The 13,812-nt window shown below is 42.7% G+C and overlaps 1 protein-coding gene across 8 annotated transcripts in view; it reads left to right on the forward strand.

The window, feature by feature from the left end:
- Positions 1–13,812, forward strand: part of PPP1R9A (protein phosphatase 1, regulatory subunit 9A) — a 104,543-nt gene that overhangs the window by 44,753 nt on the left and 45,978 nt on the right. For all 8 annotated transcript variants that reach the window (XM_014940257.1, XM_014940262.1, XM_014940263.1 and 5 more), the window contains exons 2-4: positions 7,824–7,956; positions 8,536–8,656; positions 11,203–11,307. In XM_014940257.1, coding sequence (XP_014795743.1) covers positions 7,824–7,956; positions 8,536–8,656; positions 11,203–11,307 — 359 coding nt within the window. The remainder of the gene's footprint in view (positions 1–7,823; positions 7,957–8,535; positions 8,657–11,202; positions 11,308–13,812) is intronic.

Raw genomic sequence — 13,812 nt, forward strand, 5'->3', positions numbered from 1 at the left:
GGATATTTGTCTTGAGCCTCAGATATTTCTGTCCGAAGCAGGGCAAGAAGTTGCATCTGGAAGACAGAAAGCTCAGAGGACTTAAGTCAGCTGTAAAGGTCCAGGAGTTTTCTGGCCAAGTGTCTGCTTCCACGGCCACCTCAGCTGCTGGTGTGTGGTGGGGACAGCGGTGGGCCCACGTTGAACCCCGTGTCTGTCTTCATATCCCATAATGGACACGGTACCCCTCCTGCCGCTCTGCCCAGTGTAGCCACTCCTGCTGGGAAGAGGAAGGACATACACGGGGGGATGCTTGGTCAAGCCCAGAATGGCAAACCAAGATGTAACCCCGAGGGAAAAAATCCACCAAAAGTCCTTAAGAGAAAAATAAAAGCCGCCACCCAAAAAGGGGTTGGACTAGATGCTCTCCAGAGGTCCCTTCCAACCCATATCGTTCTGTGATTCTGTGAAAAAACCCCAAAATGCACCTTCACAAGTGCATCTCCCCATTTCCCACAGCAGCCAGGCTGATACCCATTTTCTCTATTTCTAAAAGAGAGAGAGCGAGCAAAAAGAATGTATTTTCCCACTCCTCATTTGACTCCTGGAGCTTTCCCGAGTTGTGTTCTTGCGTGTTGAACTCATCAGAATTTCTATGCTCGTTTAGTTTTTCCACAGTGTGAGGGGTAGAGTGAAAAACAATCATAAAATAAAGTACCACCTCTTCCTCCTGGGGTTGATGAAGGCCGTTTTGATTTCAGGGGAGTAACATCAGAGTTGGTGCCTGATGTCATAGTGCACGTCGAAGTTGAAAAATGTCCAAAAATAGGGTTGAATTGAGTCACTTTAAACGTATTTATCTTGAATCCCCACTTTGTGGCATTATTGCTGTAGTCTCCTCCCGAGCTGGCATTACTCATTAATACCGGCTTAACCCCGTGAGCCCTCTCTCTCTGTGCCCGTTCACTGGGATATTCCTTGCGGGCACGTTTGTAACCTTCTGTTTCCTGCTCTGTTCATACCATATTTTAAATTGCGCTTGGAGCCGATTGACCAGTTGGGCAGTGAGAGCAGGGAACCCCCGTTCCTGGCTCGGGTTAGAGTCTCCGTTACCCCAGGAACAATCTCAGGAGGCTTTCAGGAGGCTTTCAGGAGACTATCAGCTCCTCCGGTTCCTCCACAGACGGTCTGATGTTTGCAGCGCTGCCGTGATTAGCTGTAATGGAATACGCTGGGTGGGGGCGCTTAGTGGATAAACATTCTTTTGCTTACTCTGGGCAGTTTGACGTCCTGCCAGGACACAGTTGGCTGTGCTGGACGGGGCGAGTGTGTAGCCATCCTTAGGAGGAACAGAGCCAGCCAAACCAGGTCCCGCCTGCAGGTGCAATTAAGGGATTGGTGGTTCTGGAATAGGGGGTCACCGAGTGTGCTCCGGCGTTGCTCTCTCTGCTTGGAGGATGTTTACAAAACACAGCAGACCTTTTGCTGTATTACAGGAGCTTTTCCCTTAATCCTCTTAGGCTCTGCCCGTTTGTTTCCGTGCCCGAGCAGTGCCATTGCCAGGCTGGCTGCAGGTGCCACCCTCCTGCCGAATTAACACCCCGTTAATTGCTGTCTTTTGTATCACTGCATGGTGATGTTAATGGGAATATAGCAATAGGCTTTAGATTCCTTAGAATCACAAGCATTTTAGTCAAAGTAGAAAAATACCTGCTTGTACTGCACTAACAGGTGCCCCCTCAGACCGGGGGATTGTGTTTGTTCCGTAGAGAAGGCTGGTTGAGGGACTGTCCCATGTCTAGTGTCACACTTAAGCTGGGCTTCAACTCCTAAGCCGTGGACTTAAGTAATGAATAGTGGGTGCCCTGACACGCTGCAGAGGAGGGGTTTAACACGTCTGAGGTTTTCTTAATAGAATATTTCTTAATAGAATATAGTAGAATTTCCCACAGTTGTCTTAGACTGTGGGACTGTCCTTATTTAGTAATTCAGCTTCAGGAAAGGAATTCATTAAGTAATAATTTCTCATTACAAAAAAAAAAAAAAAAAAAAAAGTAGAAAAATACCTGCTTGTACTGCACTAACAGGTGCCCCCTCAGACCGGGGGATTGTGTTTGTTCCGTAGAGAAGGCTGGTTGAGGGACTGTCCCGTATCTAGTGTCACACTTAAGCTGGGCTTCAACTCCTAAGCTGTGGACTTAAGTAATGAATAGTGGGTGCCCTGACACGCTGCAGAGGAGGGGTTTAACACGTCTGAGGTTTTCTTAATAGAATATTTCTTAATAGAATATAGTAGAATTTCCCACAGTTGTCTTAGACTGTGGGACTGTCCTTATTTAGTAATTCAGCTTCAGGAAAGGAATTCATTAAGTAATAATTTCTCATTACAAAAAAAAAAAAAAAAAGAAATCCAAACATTTCTTCATTTAAGGTTTTTATATGAACTTAGTTATTGGGAAAGGTGATGGTGGGGCAGCTTTAGAGATTCGGAAAGGCTCCCACCCTGTTCTGGCGTGGAAGTGTGTCTGTTCATTGAGCCTTGGTCCAAGGGAGGGCTTGGGAAGCCCTCTGGTTCCTGGCACCACAGAGCCTTCTCCCTGGCTCGCTCCCTCTCTGCTGCATCATTAGGATTGCCAATTAGTGCCAAATGCAGGAGCTGCTAGGGGTGGGACAAGTTCTCTGAGAGAGTCATAGCAACCTTCGGGGTAGTTGCAACTTTACACCTCAAAAAAGCAGAATAGGGTTTGTATTGATGATGTAATATTGATAAAATCGGACACCAAGTCAGACTGGTTGCACCTGACTCTTCCACCTCTCCTCACTTCTCTGCTTTAAGTAGAGGGATAGATAGTAGGTGTACTATTTATGGTACATTTTTAATATATATCATTTCATATATATAAACACATTGTATTAATTTTTGTTCAGTTTATAAAATAACATCATAAGTTCACAGTAAAGCTAGAGTTGGATAATTTATTCAGCAAATCTAAATTAATGCCTGTGATCACTTTTTTGTGCCCTTTTTTCCTCTAAATTGTTTTCTTAACAGTTCTGACATCTGTAAATGAATAAAAGGAAGTTTTATTTCAGTAGACTTCAGTGACTATGCAGGGTGTGTAGTTTGCTGAAATTTATTTTAAAAAGAAGTAAGGATGTTTTATGAACAGTCAGTACTTTGTTTCAGTTTGTCCCTGAGAAGGTTTGTGGAGTTTTCACTCCATGTTTGGGTCCCCTGAGATCCAGGCTGATCCAGGAGGTCTCTGGGGGAAGAAGGGCTGGGGTGCTGATTCCCAGTGACACGGCTGGTGTGCGGCAGGCTCTGGGGTACCAGAAGCAGCGTTCACTCCTGGCCATCTCCTGTGTCACGCTCTTGAAGGCAGAAGAAATATAGAAAGAAATATAAAAGAAAAATAGAACCGTGAGGGAGGATGTAAATTGGCAGTGATGCCAGGCTCTGGAGGAAATACTGCGGCGGATGCAGGAAAAAATGTCTAGGGACAGAACTTGCAGCTTTGCTTGGTGCTCTCTTGTCCTTTTGAACTTCTTCAGACACCCAGGGCCCAGACTCCAGGCTGTACGCTGTTGTCATTAATTTGTCAGAGGGGGCTCACCACAGACGTTCTCGTTTGCAGGCTTATTTTTATGTTCAAAGATACAGCGCGTTCCTGAGCTCGTTGGTTACCCTGGCAATGGAGGGGCTTGCCAAAAGAGTGATAAAACATATCTGCCGTCACACTGGAAACCAGTTCCCTTCTTAAATATTCTCCTTGCTATTTTTATAATTTTCACAGAATCACAGAATGCTATGGGGTCGGAAGGGACCTCTGGAGATCATCCAGTCCAACCCCCTGCCAGAGCAGGGTCACCCAGAGCAGGTCCCACAGGAACGTGTCCAGGGGGGGTTTGAATGTCTCCAGAGAAGGAGACTCCACCGCCTCCCTGGGCAGCCTCTTCCAGGGCTCTGCCACCCTCACAAGAAAGTTCCTCCTCATGTTTAGGTGGAACTTCTTATATTCGAGTTTGTGCCCGTTCCCTCTTGTCCTGTCCCTGGGCACCACTGAAAAAAGCCTGGCCCCATCCTCCTGACACCCACCCTTTCAGTATTTATAGGCATTGATCAGATCCCCCTGCAGTCTTCTCTTCTCCAGACTAAACAGACCCAAGTCCCTCAGCCTCTCCTCGTAAGGGAATGCTCTGTTGTGCTCAGCAGCAGTTGCTCCTGACTCTCGTGTGTTTGAAGAGGTCTCTGTGGGACGGAGGAGTCTGGGGCCCAGGTACTTCAATGGTTTCAGAAGCTGGAATCTGCTGTGCAGTTCTTGTTGCTGGAGTTTCAGGCTGCTTCTATCAGGTCTTTCTCCTGCCGCGCTTTCAGAGGGAAACCCTAGGCTGGGTTTTGGTGTTAGACAATCCGTATTGCAACTGTCTAATTCCCATCTGTGTCTCCTCCCTGCGATCACTTCTTGGGAAGATCTGTCTCCTTGGTGCTTCCCTGCTGCAACGTTGGTGACAGGCGATGCCCACGCAGGCTCTGGGGGAGCACAAAGCCAGGAGAGCCGGAGGAAGCCCATGGTGGCTCCTCCTCACTGACTCATCCCTTCGGCTGTGACAGAGCGACCACACCAGAGAGAAAAGACTCTCCAGAAAAGAGTTCACCTATTCCAGATGTTTGCAGAGCTTCCTCTCCTCCCTGAAGCTGTGCTGTAGAGAGACTTTCAGTCAGAAGGTAATGGATGGTCAAACTGTGTTCCTTTTTCTCTCATTTGGCTTCTTGACCATGGCCAGAAAGGCGACCCTCAGGGCTATGTCGGCCTCCTGCCCTCGTGGGAGTAACCATCACAACTGCTGGTGCTTCTAGTACAACATTGTCACGTCCATGAACATGTCTGATCCTTCCTACAGTGCCCTTATGGCTCTTCATCACTGCTGTCCCCACAAGAGAACTTTTCATCCTTCGTGGAGGAAGCCCAGGAGTCCGGTTGAGTATATTCCAAGCAAGAGATGACTGCAAAACTGCTTGAAAGAAATAGGCTACTGCCCTGCAGATGTACCCGTTCCTCCTCCCAGAGGGTCGAGAGGTGTCATTGGATGCACTTCTGGGCTTAACGACTGAGAACGTACTGAAGTACTACAGCTTGTACTGTTTCTCTGAATGTCCCGTGTCCAAAGGACTGACTTACCCACCACGTTTCCTTACTTGGGTTCTTGGTAACAATCACAACAAAACTTGTCTGAAATTCCAGCTGTTACTGTAAGTAATAATAATGTTTCTGACACAAAATACTTTCCATCCATGTCTGCATTAAAGGCATCCTCTGGGGTTTCATTTCTCCCAAAGTCAACAGGGTGCACGGGGCAGAACCAGCCAGAGGAAATCGTTATTATTCACATTATAATTAAGGTTTCCAAAGGGCATATCCACAGAGTCAGGTTGATGAGTTCCCTTTGGGTTTGCACATTTTTGTTTTGTCCCGGTTTCACCGCAGGTCAAACAAGTGGATTCACCTGGAGAAGAAGATGAGTGATAGGAAAGATGAGAGGTTGTGCTCTGAGGTCCACGCTCTCCCAGTATGGACACTGTCTGTGCCACGTTTTGTTCCCTCCACACAAGAGTGTCCTGTGTGACTCTGCCAGCAAATACAGAGCACGTCCTGGAGATGAGTTATAAAAGGATAGAACTAGAAGGTGGTTCTGCAACTGTTCACTTTCCTGCGTTGGCTGCTTGCACAGTAATGATGAGTGGCCAGAAGAAGACCTGATCATTCCCAGGGCTTCTCAGCAGATGTCCTGAGAGATGACCCGTTTGGTTGCTGTCTGCAAAGAAGGCCTGGAACAAAGTTATTGCAAATTTTTAAAGTTTTTGAAATGGCACACAAGAAGCTCAGTTATCACCATGCTGGGAATGGGAGCGTTCCCAGGAGTCTGAAATCCCACACACGCTGTAGGAAACACAGCAGCACCAGAGGTGGAGAAGCAGGTCTACTTAAATCAAGTTTAGCGTACTTTGAGGGAAAAGTTCTAACTGTTTGTTTTATTTTTAGCAAAGTAGAATCTTGACTGACAGTTCTCATGACTGAGCAAGCAGTTCATTACTGTGGCAGATAGACTGGTACACAAAGAAAGAACATTTCCAAGAACAAACTTTCTTTTCTTCATTTTAACACCCAGAGATTCATTTAATAGAGTCAGTCAACCATAAAATGTGATTGTGCAGAAAGGGGTAAATGACACACAAGAATATCCTCCCTTTCCTCTTAGTGGAACCACATGTTGAAGGCAACAGGCAGGATCCCATGGCCAGTGTATAAAAAATGGTGAGAAACAGGCTGTTTGGTGCTCAGTGATCCTACAACCTCAGATCGAATGCTCAGTTAAGATACTAGATAAGAGTAGTGTGATGGATTTGGAGACATAATGATAACTGTATTCACCACCAACAGGATCTTTCTCATGTGCTAATCTAAATGTTCCAAAGCAGTGAGCAAGATGCAGGAAGCTGTCTCCTCTAATCTGGTTCAAGATCATCCCAAGCAAGAACTTTGAAAGATTTGATGCTTTGAAAGAAAATTATCCTGAACCGTATCCAGTCACTTTGCAATGAATCTGAAGCTGCTACACTAGTGCCAGTCATCGACCAAAAGGAAAAGAATGGGACCATTAACGTGATGAAGAGGAATCCAGAAATAAATATACTCATCTTGTGACATAATTTTTCCCTGTACCTCACCCTCATCTATTCTTGGTCTCCAGCAAGCAATCATCTTCAATCATCTTCAGCACCTAGTAACTGTATCTCCATTTCCCTTGGTCACATCCATCTCTGTTCCACATGTGAAGCACAGGTCCCTCTCGTCACGTTGATAAATGAGACAATCCCAGCTAAATTCACGGCTGTTGATTTTAACCTGTACTTGCTTGTGTGACTGCTGCATTTTGGACCTTAGCTCAGTAATGTTTTAGTTGGGTTCAGTCCACTGAGTGATCCTTCTTTGGGTTGGTGTCAGCATGACTGAGGTTGGGGTTGGATATGGAACCCTCAGTAGGCACATTAGACCAGGTAAGAAGTTACATTTCCTTATGCTTATTTCTGTATCAGTGTCCTTCCTCCAATCTTGCACATACTAAAGCAGCATAAAATGTTCGGCAGCGTTGGGCAGTGCTTAGGGCTTATTTTACTGGATATATTTATGGAAGCTCCTTAGTAACATGATTTAGTTAAAACAGCCTTTTTCTTGCATCAATAGCACTAAAAATCAATGTGAGATAGGTTTGTGGGTTCTTGTAAAGCATTTATCGTCTCACTCTTCTTGGAAGAGTCAATTTATTAAGTGTTTCACATTGATGTAAAATACAGGAGTTGAAGTTTCCATTGAGTGAATAACGTCGACTCTGTGTCAGCCACTGCTTGACATAAAGCTGGGAGGGTTTTTGCTGTAGTTTTGTGGTAGCTGTAATACAGTCACTATGCTTACAATAGTATTGAATAGTATTTTTGTATCACAATTTTAGTATACTAACAGTGCATTCTTAATTTGTTGAATTAAGTATTTTAAATATTGACATGTATAGGCCAACTCAGTGATTCAAGATCATCTTCTGTATTTATAATCACAATAAAAATCAGTTCTTTATATGCAGTTGACTTTTGCGGTGATACTTGTGTTTTCCTTGAATGAAAAAGCACAAATTAAAAGGCCTGAAGTTTGCATGAATGAGAGAGGTTTGTCTTTTAAAAGCCTTTTCAAACTCTGCAACATCACAGGACAAAAGCAGTCGCTATTTTCATGAGTTGGAAGTCTTTTGGGAGTAGTCAGTTGAGTGATTTTTGGTCTTTTTCCCCCCAGGTTTTCAATACATATTCCAACGAAGACTATGACAGGAGAAATGATGAAGTTGACCCCGTGGCTGCATCAGCTGAGTATGAGCTGGAGAAGCGCGTGGAAAAGCTGGAGCTCTTCCCGGTTGAGCTAGAGAAAGGTACGGAGTCGGGGTGACATTCCCAGGTCCTGGGGCACTGCTCTACAGCTCTGGGGAAGTCTTGGGTTGCCATGAGTCTGTTGTAGTCACCTTTTTGGATTTCAAGCATTGTTTCCTAAAGAATTAAAGCTCTGGGGAAGTCTTGAGGTTCCATGAGTCTGTTGTAGTCACTTTTTTGGATTTCAAGCATTGTTTGATAAGGAATGAAAGCAGCAGTTCAGAGAGAAGCAGTTCTTTATTTCCCCAAGAGAATTGTTTTGTGTCGCTCCATTAGCACAGGATGTTACGCAGGGTTTGGTGCGATGTTTTCATTCTCCACTGGAAGAGTAAAAATCCTGGTGGTTGTTCTGAGCCCCTCATGAGGGTGAAGGTTATATCTCATAAGGTGGTATTTTTTTTGTGTGAAATTAAAATGGTAGAATGATAAAATTTTTAAAGGCAGCAAAATCATATTAATGTTACTGATGTGAAAAACTGGGAGGAGCCAAAGCATAAATGTTTCAGCTAAAGCATAAATGTTTATCTACCAAATAACTGTATAAACCAAATGAAGAAATTTCTTCTTTCACTTTTTCACAGATGAAGATGGACTTGGCATAAGCATTATTGGGATGGGAGTCGGAGCAGATGCAGGCCTTGAAAAACTGGGAATATTTGTCAAAACAGTAACAGAAGGTGGGGCAGCAGAAAGAGATGGCAGGTAAACTAGACTGAAGTCTTTGGAAATTTTCTCAGGAATAGTTCCTACGAATTACAAGTTTCATAGGAAAGAGTTGTTTGCTTAATGTGCGTCATGATAACTCAAAGCTGTGAAATTCGGAGACTTCCTTGTAAGGTCTGAATACCTGCTGTGGTTACGAGAAGACACCAGGGTGGTGTACTGAGTTTAAGCTATTTAAGGAGAACAGATTTGCTGAAGTTGTGTGTTCATGACTACCTGAGAAGCCAGCTGCTTTAGCCTGACTGAAGCTGGAGGTTCCAAGTGGTTGTATTGCTTTGGAAGGCAGTTGAGATTTTAAAGGTGTTGAGCTCCCACATGTTCTTTCAGCTTCAAACCAGCTTTAAACAATATACATATGAAAAAGAGCTCTGCTCAACATTTGATTAGGAAAATAATTAGTGTATCTGAATGCCTAAACTCCTACTAAATAGATCTCCTTTCAAGTTTACTAACACAGGCTGTTACTTTGCATTTTGTGGTACGCACAGTTTTCTTCTCCAGGGTTCAGTTTTCACCCCTACAGCACTGAAAGTGCACTAATCAACTGGAGTGAGAGGCTGTACCCTAAATCCTGCCCACTAAAGAAATCAATTGGTGTTTGTAGTCTTATGTGATGCTCTTATAACACCTGGTTCCTTCTAGAATTGCTTACTTGGTATGTGCAGGTTACAGAATTCCTTTTGAACACACAATATTTAATAATGAAAACAACAGTTATCTCTGTATTACACAGCACCTGCACAGTCAGACCAGTGTGTCTCATTAAAAGTTAGAAAAAATGCTTTACTATGTAATCATTTAATAATTAAATGTATTCTTAAACATCTTCCAACCCATATAATTTGTATGTAATTTGTTGTTTTGTCCCAGTGCATACGCTTTATAAATTTGCAAGCAAATACAACATTACTTATCTTAAACATTAGTAATTAAGTTTACTTATATGCGTTCTTTACTTCTGCTTTTAAGCATTAGTGATTTGTTATATTCATTATAAATAATACCAAACACAAACACAGGTAAATAGGGAAAGAATTAGAATTCTTCATTAAACTTCTCTGGGAACTCCTGCGGCCGTCTGACTGCACCTCATGTTTGCCAAAGTAAAAAAATAACCCAACTAACTTTTACAGTATCCAAATACAAGAAATATTCATGTGATATGTGATTGGTGTATTTATTAAATGCTTCAGTGTAAACTGAAATAAAATTCTGAGATTAAAATGCCCGATATGATTTCCAAGACAGGAGTTTAAATGGTGTCACAAAGATAACAGAAAGATCATTTTTTCGGGGCTCCTTGTATACAGAAGGGAGACCTGCCCAGAACACAGTGACATTCTGCGGTGTGAGGCTGCCAAAGAATAAAACTTGTATTTCTTACTCATCAGTGGAGCCCAGAGAACTGAAGATGCTGCTTGAACACGTGTCGAACTGCAAAGCGTTGCCTCAGACTTGGCAGAGGCATCAGTACTCAGAGTCAGAATCCTCCAGCCTTCTTTTGAAGCCTCTGTTGTTCTTTGAAAAGAAGTCTTAGCACTAGGATATCCTATGATGTTAAATACCTTATTTTTAGGTATTTTCATATCATTTAAATAGGATTTTTTTCATAGCAGTTTCTTGGCGCCTTTGTGAACTGTATCATTTGGGTCGGTAGCATCCATGAAGGTACTTGTGAAAATTGCTCCCTTTGACTAGTTCTGTGTGTGTTTAGGTTTTTTAAAAAAATTTGAAACTATAGGAGTTTGTGCATTTCTAGGGGACCTTTAGGGTAGTAATTCTCCTTCCAAGTGTTCGTAACCCAGATGAGCCCAGCACCTGCTCCAGGGATTTCATAGCAGTGCTGGCTTCAGATAAAAGCAGCGTGTTTTATGTTCCCCCTGACATTTCCTGCATCAACAGGGTATCGGCTGTAAATAGATGTTTGGGTTCAAAGAGAGAGTCCTCATTAGAACAGTCCGAGGCCTTATTGTTGTGTGCAGCAGGACAAAGATGACACTTAACACTGGGAATTTATCTTTTTGGAGCGAGTTAGATGAAATATTTTAGGAGAGTAGGTCACGACTCAGGCTGGTGCACAGGCTCATTTCTCCGCACATGACCAGGTTGTTTTAGTTAAATGTTGCATTTTTTCCCCATTAGCCTGAAATACCAGAGCTATGTCTTATGCTGTTTTTCAGGCCTGGCTTAGGAAAGAATGATATAAGAACTGTTCAAGTACTGTGCTTAATTTAAGTCATGTGACAAATTGACGAGTTTGTGTTCCTGTATTTATATACAAGGGAGGTTGCTGGATGATCGATGCTACTAATTGTGATGTTAGCTTTGAGGCTGGATTTATGGGATGTCTGTGTGCAGGGAGTGATGCCTTTGCATATTTACCTCAGTCATTTTATGACCGGGTTTTTATTTAAAGTCTTTGTTTAATATCAAACCAAAAAGATCTCTCTGTGTGCTAAGTTTTGCTGAAAATTCACTGCGAATTCACACAATGATTTATATATTTGTGCTTTTTCCCCTGAAAGGATCCAAGTGAATGACCAGATTGTGGAAGTCGATGGCATCAGTCTGGTTGGCGTTACGCAAAATTTTGCTGCCACTGTTCTTAGAAACACCAAAGGGAAAGTCAGGTGAGTACTTCAGCAGGAAAATAAAAACTGAATACTTCAGATGCCCTGGCGTATTGCACAGGAGTGTCAGTGTGCCCGGGTGGAAGCAGAGCTCATTGGCCTCTCACTGTCCTGTCTGCTTTTATCCTGAGACAGGGATGAGCTGTGGTATCACAGATATTTGTTTTGGCTTAACTTTTTAAAACATCACGACTGAAACAAGCTGAAATTGCCTTTACTGGCCTAGATCTCCATGGGCCTCAAACTGTTTCTTGTGGCTGGAACGACACGGGCTGGGGGTGTTGGTCAGATGTACTTGAAAATGTAACATGTAGCACAAGTAAAATTCTAAACTAATGTAGATACAAAGCTGTAAAATGTTCATAAATTAACAAGAATAGCATTTCCCTAGAAATGAACTGTTTTGCCATTTAAAAACCTGTGCAGTCACATAGCTTTTCTAAGTTTCTAAGCTTTTTTAAGTTCAGCAGAGGTTTAACTCTGCCAAATAAATCCAGAAATATCTTTGGCATATAGCAAAGCAGCAGCCACTCTGAGGCCACCCTTCGGTTCTCTGAGTCCTCTCCAGTGAGTACAGCTCAATTCCTTAATTAATGAGTTTGGGGCTGGCTTCTTTAGAACTGTGTCTAAGCTATGGGTGATAGTACATGGTGTCCCCCTCTGGCAGTGGCGTTACATCCTGGCCTCCTCATTTCCACAGGAATTCTGTGCCTTGTCATTCACAATGTTAGGGGTAATGTTGGGATGCAGATTATGCAGAGAATCTTGGGAGTGATTGAACTAAGTTTTATTTGAAAGAGGTTATTTATGAAAAAATTATTAGAAATTGTCATGTAATTACAGGTGAGTATATTTTTGTATAACGTTTACAGTTTTAGCTACATCAGTCTCATATCTGCAAAGACTCACACATGCTGAGAGTGTTCCTGCTGAGCTGACTATAAAAATGAGTATGTACTTTATTAGGTTTTCTGCAGAGTTCGGACCTTTGAACATAAAATCCTTATGACAGAGAATAATGTCTATGGGGGTTTCAATCCACAAAACAAATGCTAGGTATGTTTTATGTTTCATGGTTTAGGTAAAAAAAAAAAAGAGAAAGAAAAATGGAAGCACTCACATAAAACATATGTATTATATGCATTTATAATCGGCTTAGCTTGTGTAATTAGTGTTGCGTAAGTTATGGAATTGAGTACTTGCTTCCATGGAGAAACAATGGGTTTGGAGAAAGGAAGAAACGTGAAATGATTTGCACACAGAGCGCTCCCAGAATCTTCTCTCGGGCAGTGAATTACAGCTGGACTGGTTGCAATCTGCACCCTTTTGTCATAAAATAGAGGGCTGCTAGAAGTATTTCTTCACTGCTGTTGAGCTCCCGTTGCCAGGTGCAGTGTGTATCCTGGGGACAGGGATGGTTGGCTCCGCACAGGTCTCATGTCTCAAGGAGAGATGTGTGAGTGTGAGAGATGTGCAGTTCAGATGCTGAGCTTTCACAAGAAAAATGACCCAGTGCATTAGTGTCACAACTAGATTTTAAAAGTCATAAAAACATTAAATTAGAAATTAAATGTTTTATTTAATAATATTATCATATATTAAAATTTCATCATAATATGAATTTTAATATATGATAATATTATTCTATTAAATGGATATATCATTGTCTACATGCACACTGCCATGCTGTGCGGTCAGCAGCCTCTCACCAGCGTATATGTCTAATTAGAAGAAAGGAAAGGATAGAATTTGGTGTCACTCCTCCTATTTTTGCTTCCTTTAAAACTTCATGGAGGAAAAAGCTCGGGCAGACCCACAGCATCACAGAGACACAGTTGCTTTGTCCTTCACCGAGTCAAAGCACACTCTGGTTTTTGCAGAAGCGTTTATGATGTGAGATCAGTTACAAAGAAAGGACTTTCATGAGCAGAGTGACATTAAAGCTACTTCTTAATTCTTTGCCGTAAATGCAGGCAACACCTCTTCAGGGAGCTTGCGTAATACCAATACTTAGGGATTTATTTTTCTCCTTTGAGCTTCCTGAGCACTTTGAATGATCCCGACAGTGGAAGTCGTTGACCTAGAATAGATTTTTTGCAGTGTTTCTGCCAGAAAAATGTATCCAGGCTGTCTGTAGCTGCCACAGTAAGGAATCTGGGAAAATGAAGACGTGGCCTTTACCTTTTGAACTGTTCTAGGTGAGGGTGAGGGAGGGAGAAGGATGAGTAAATATAAGCATCTATGGTTATTTTATCCATTGTCTGAAGTACTAGGCTATTCAGAAGAGTTGTCATACCATAATGGAAAATCATTGACCCAACTGATGTGGCTTCTCCAATGATAATAGATTCAATTATCCTTTCTTGCAATGTTTTGTATGAAGACAGTCGGCACCCCCAAGCTGTGCTCTGGTAGCCTATGAGAGAAGGGGAGGAGGGGGAATTCTTCCCTAATCCCAGATGGCAATCAGCTTCTGCTTTCAGGGATGAGAATTAATGTCCTCGT

Source organism: Calidris pugnax, unplaced genomic scaffold (genome assembly GCF_001431845.1).
Source record: "Calidris pugnax isolate Ruff unplaced genomic scaffold, ASM143184v1 scaffold76, whole genome shotgun sequence".
NCBI classification, from domain to species: Eukaryota; Metazoa; Chordata; class Aves; order Charadriiformes; family Scolopacidae; genus Calidris; species Calidris pugnax.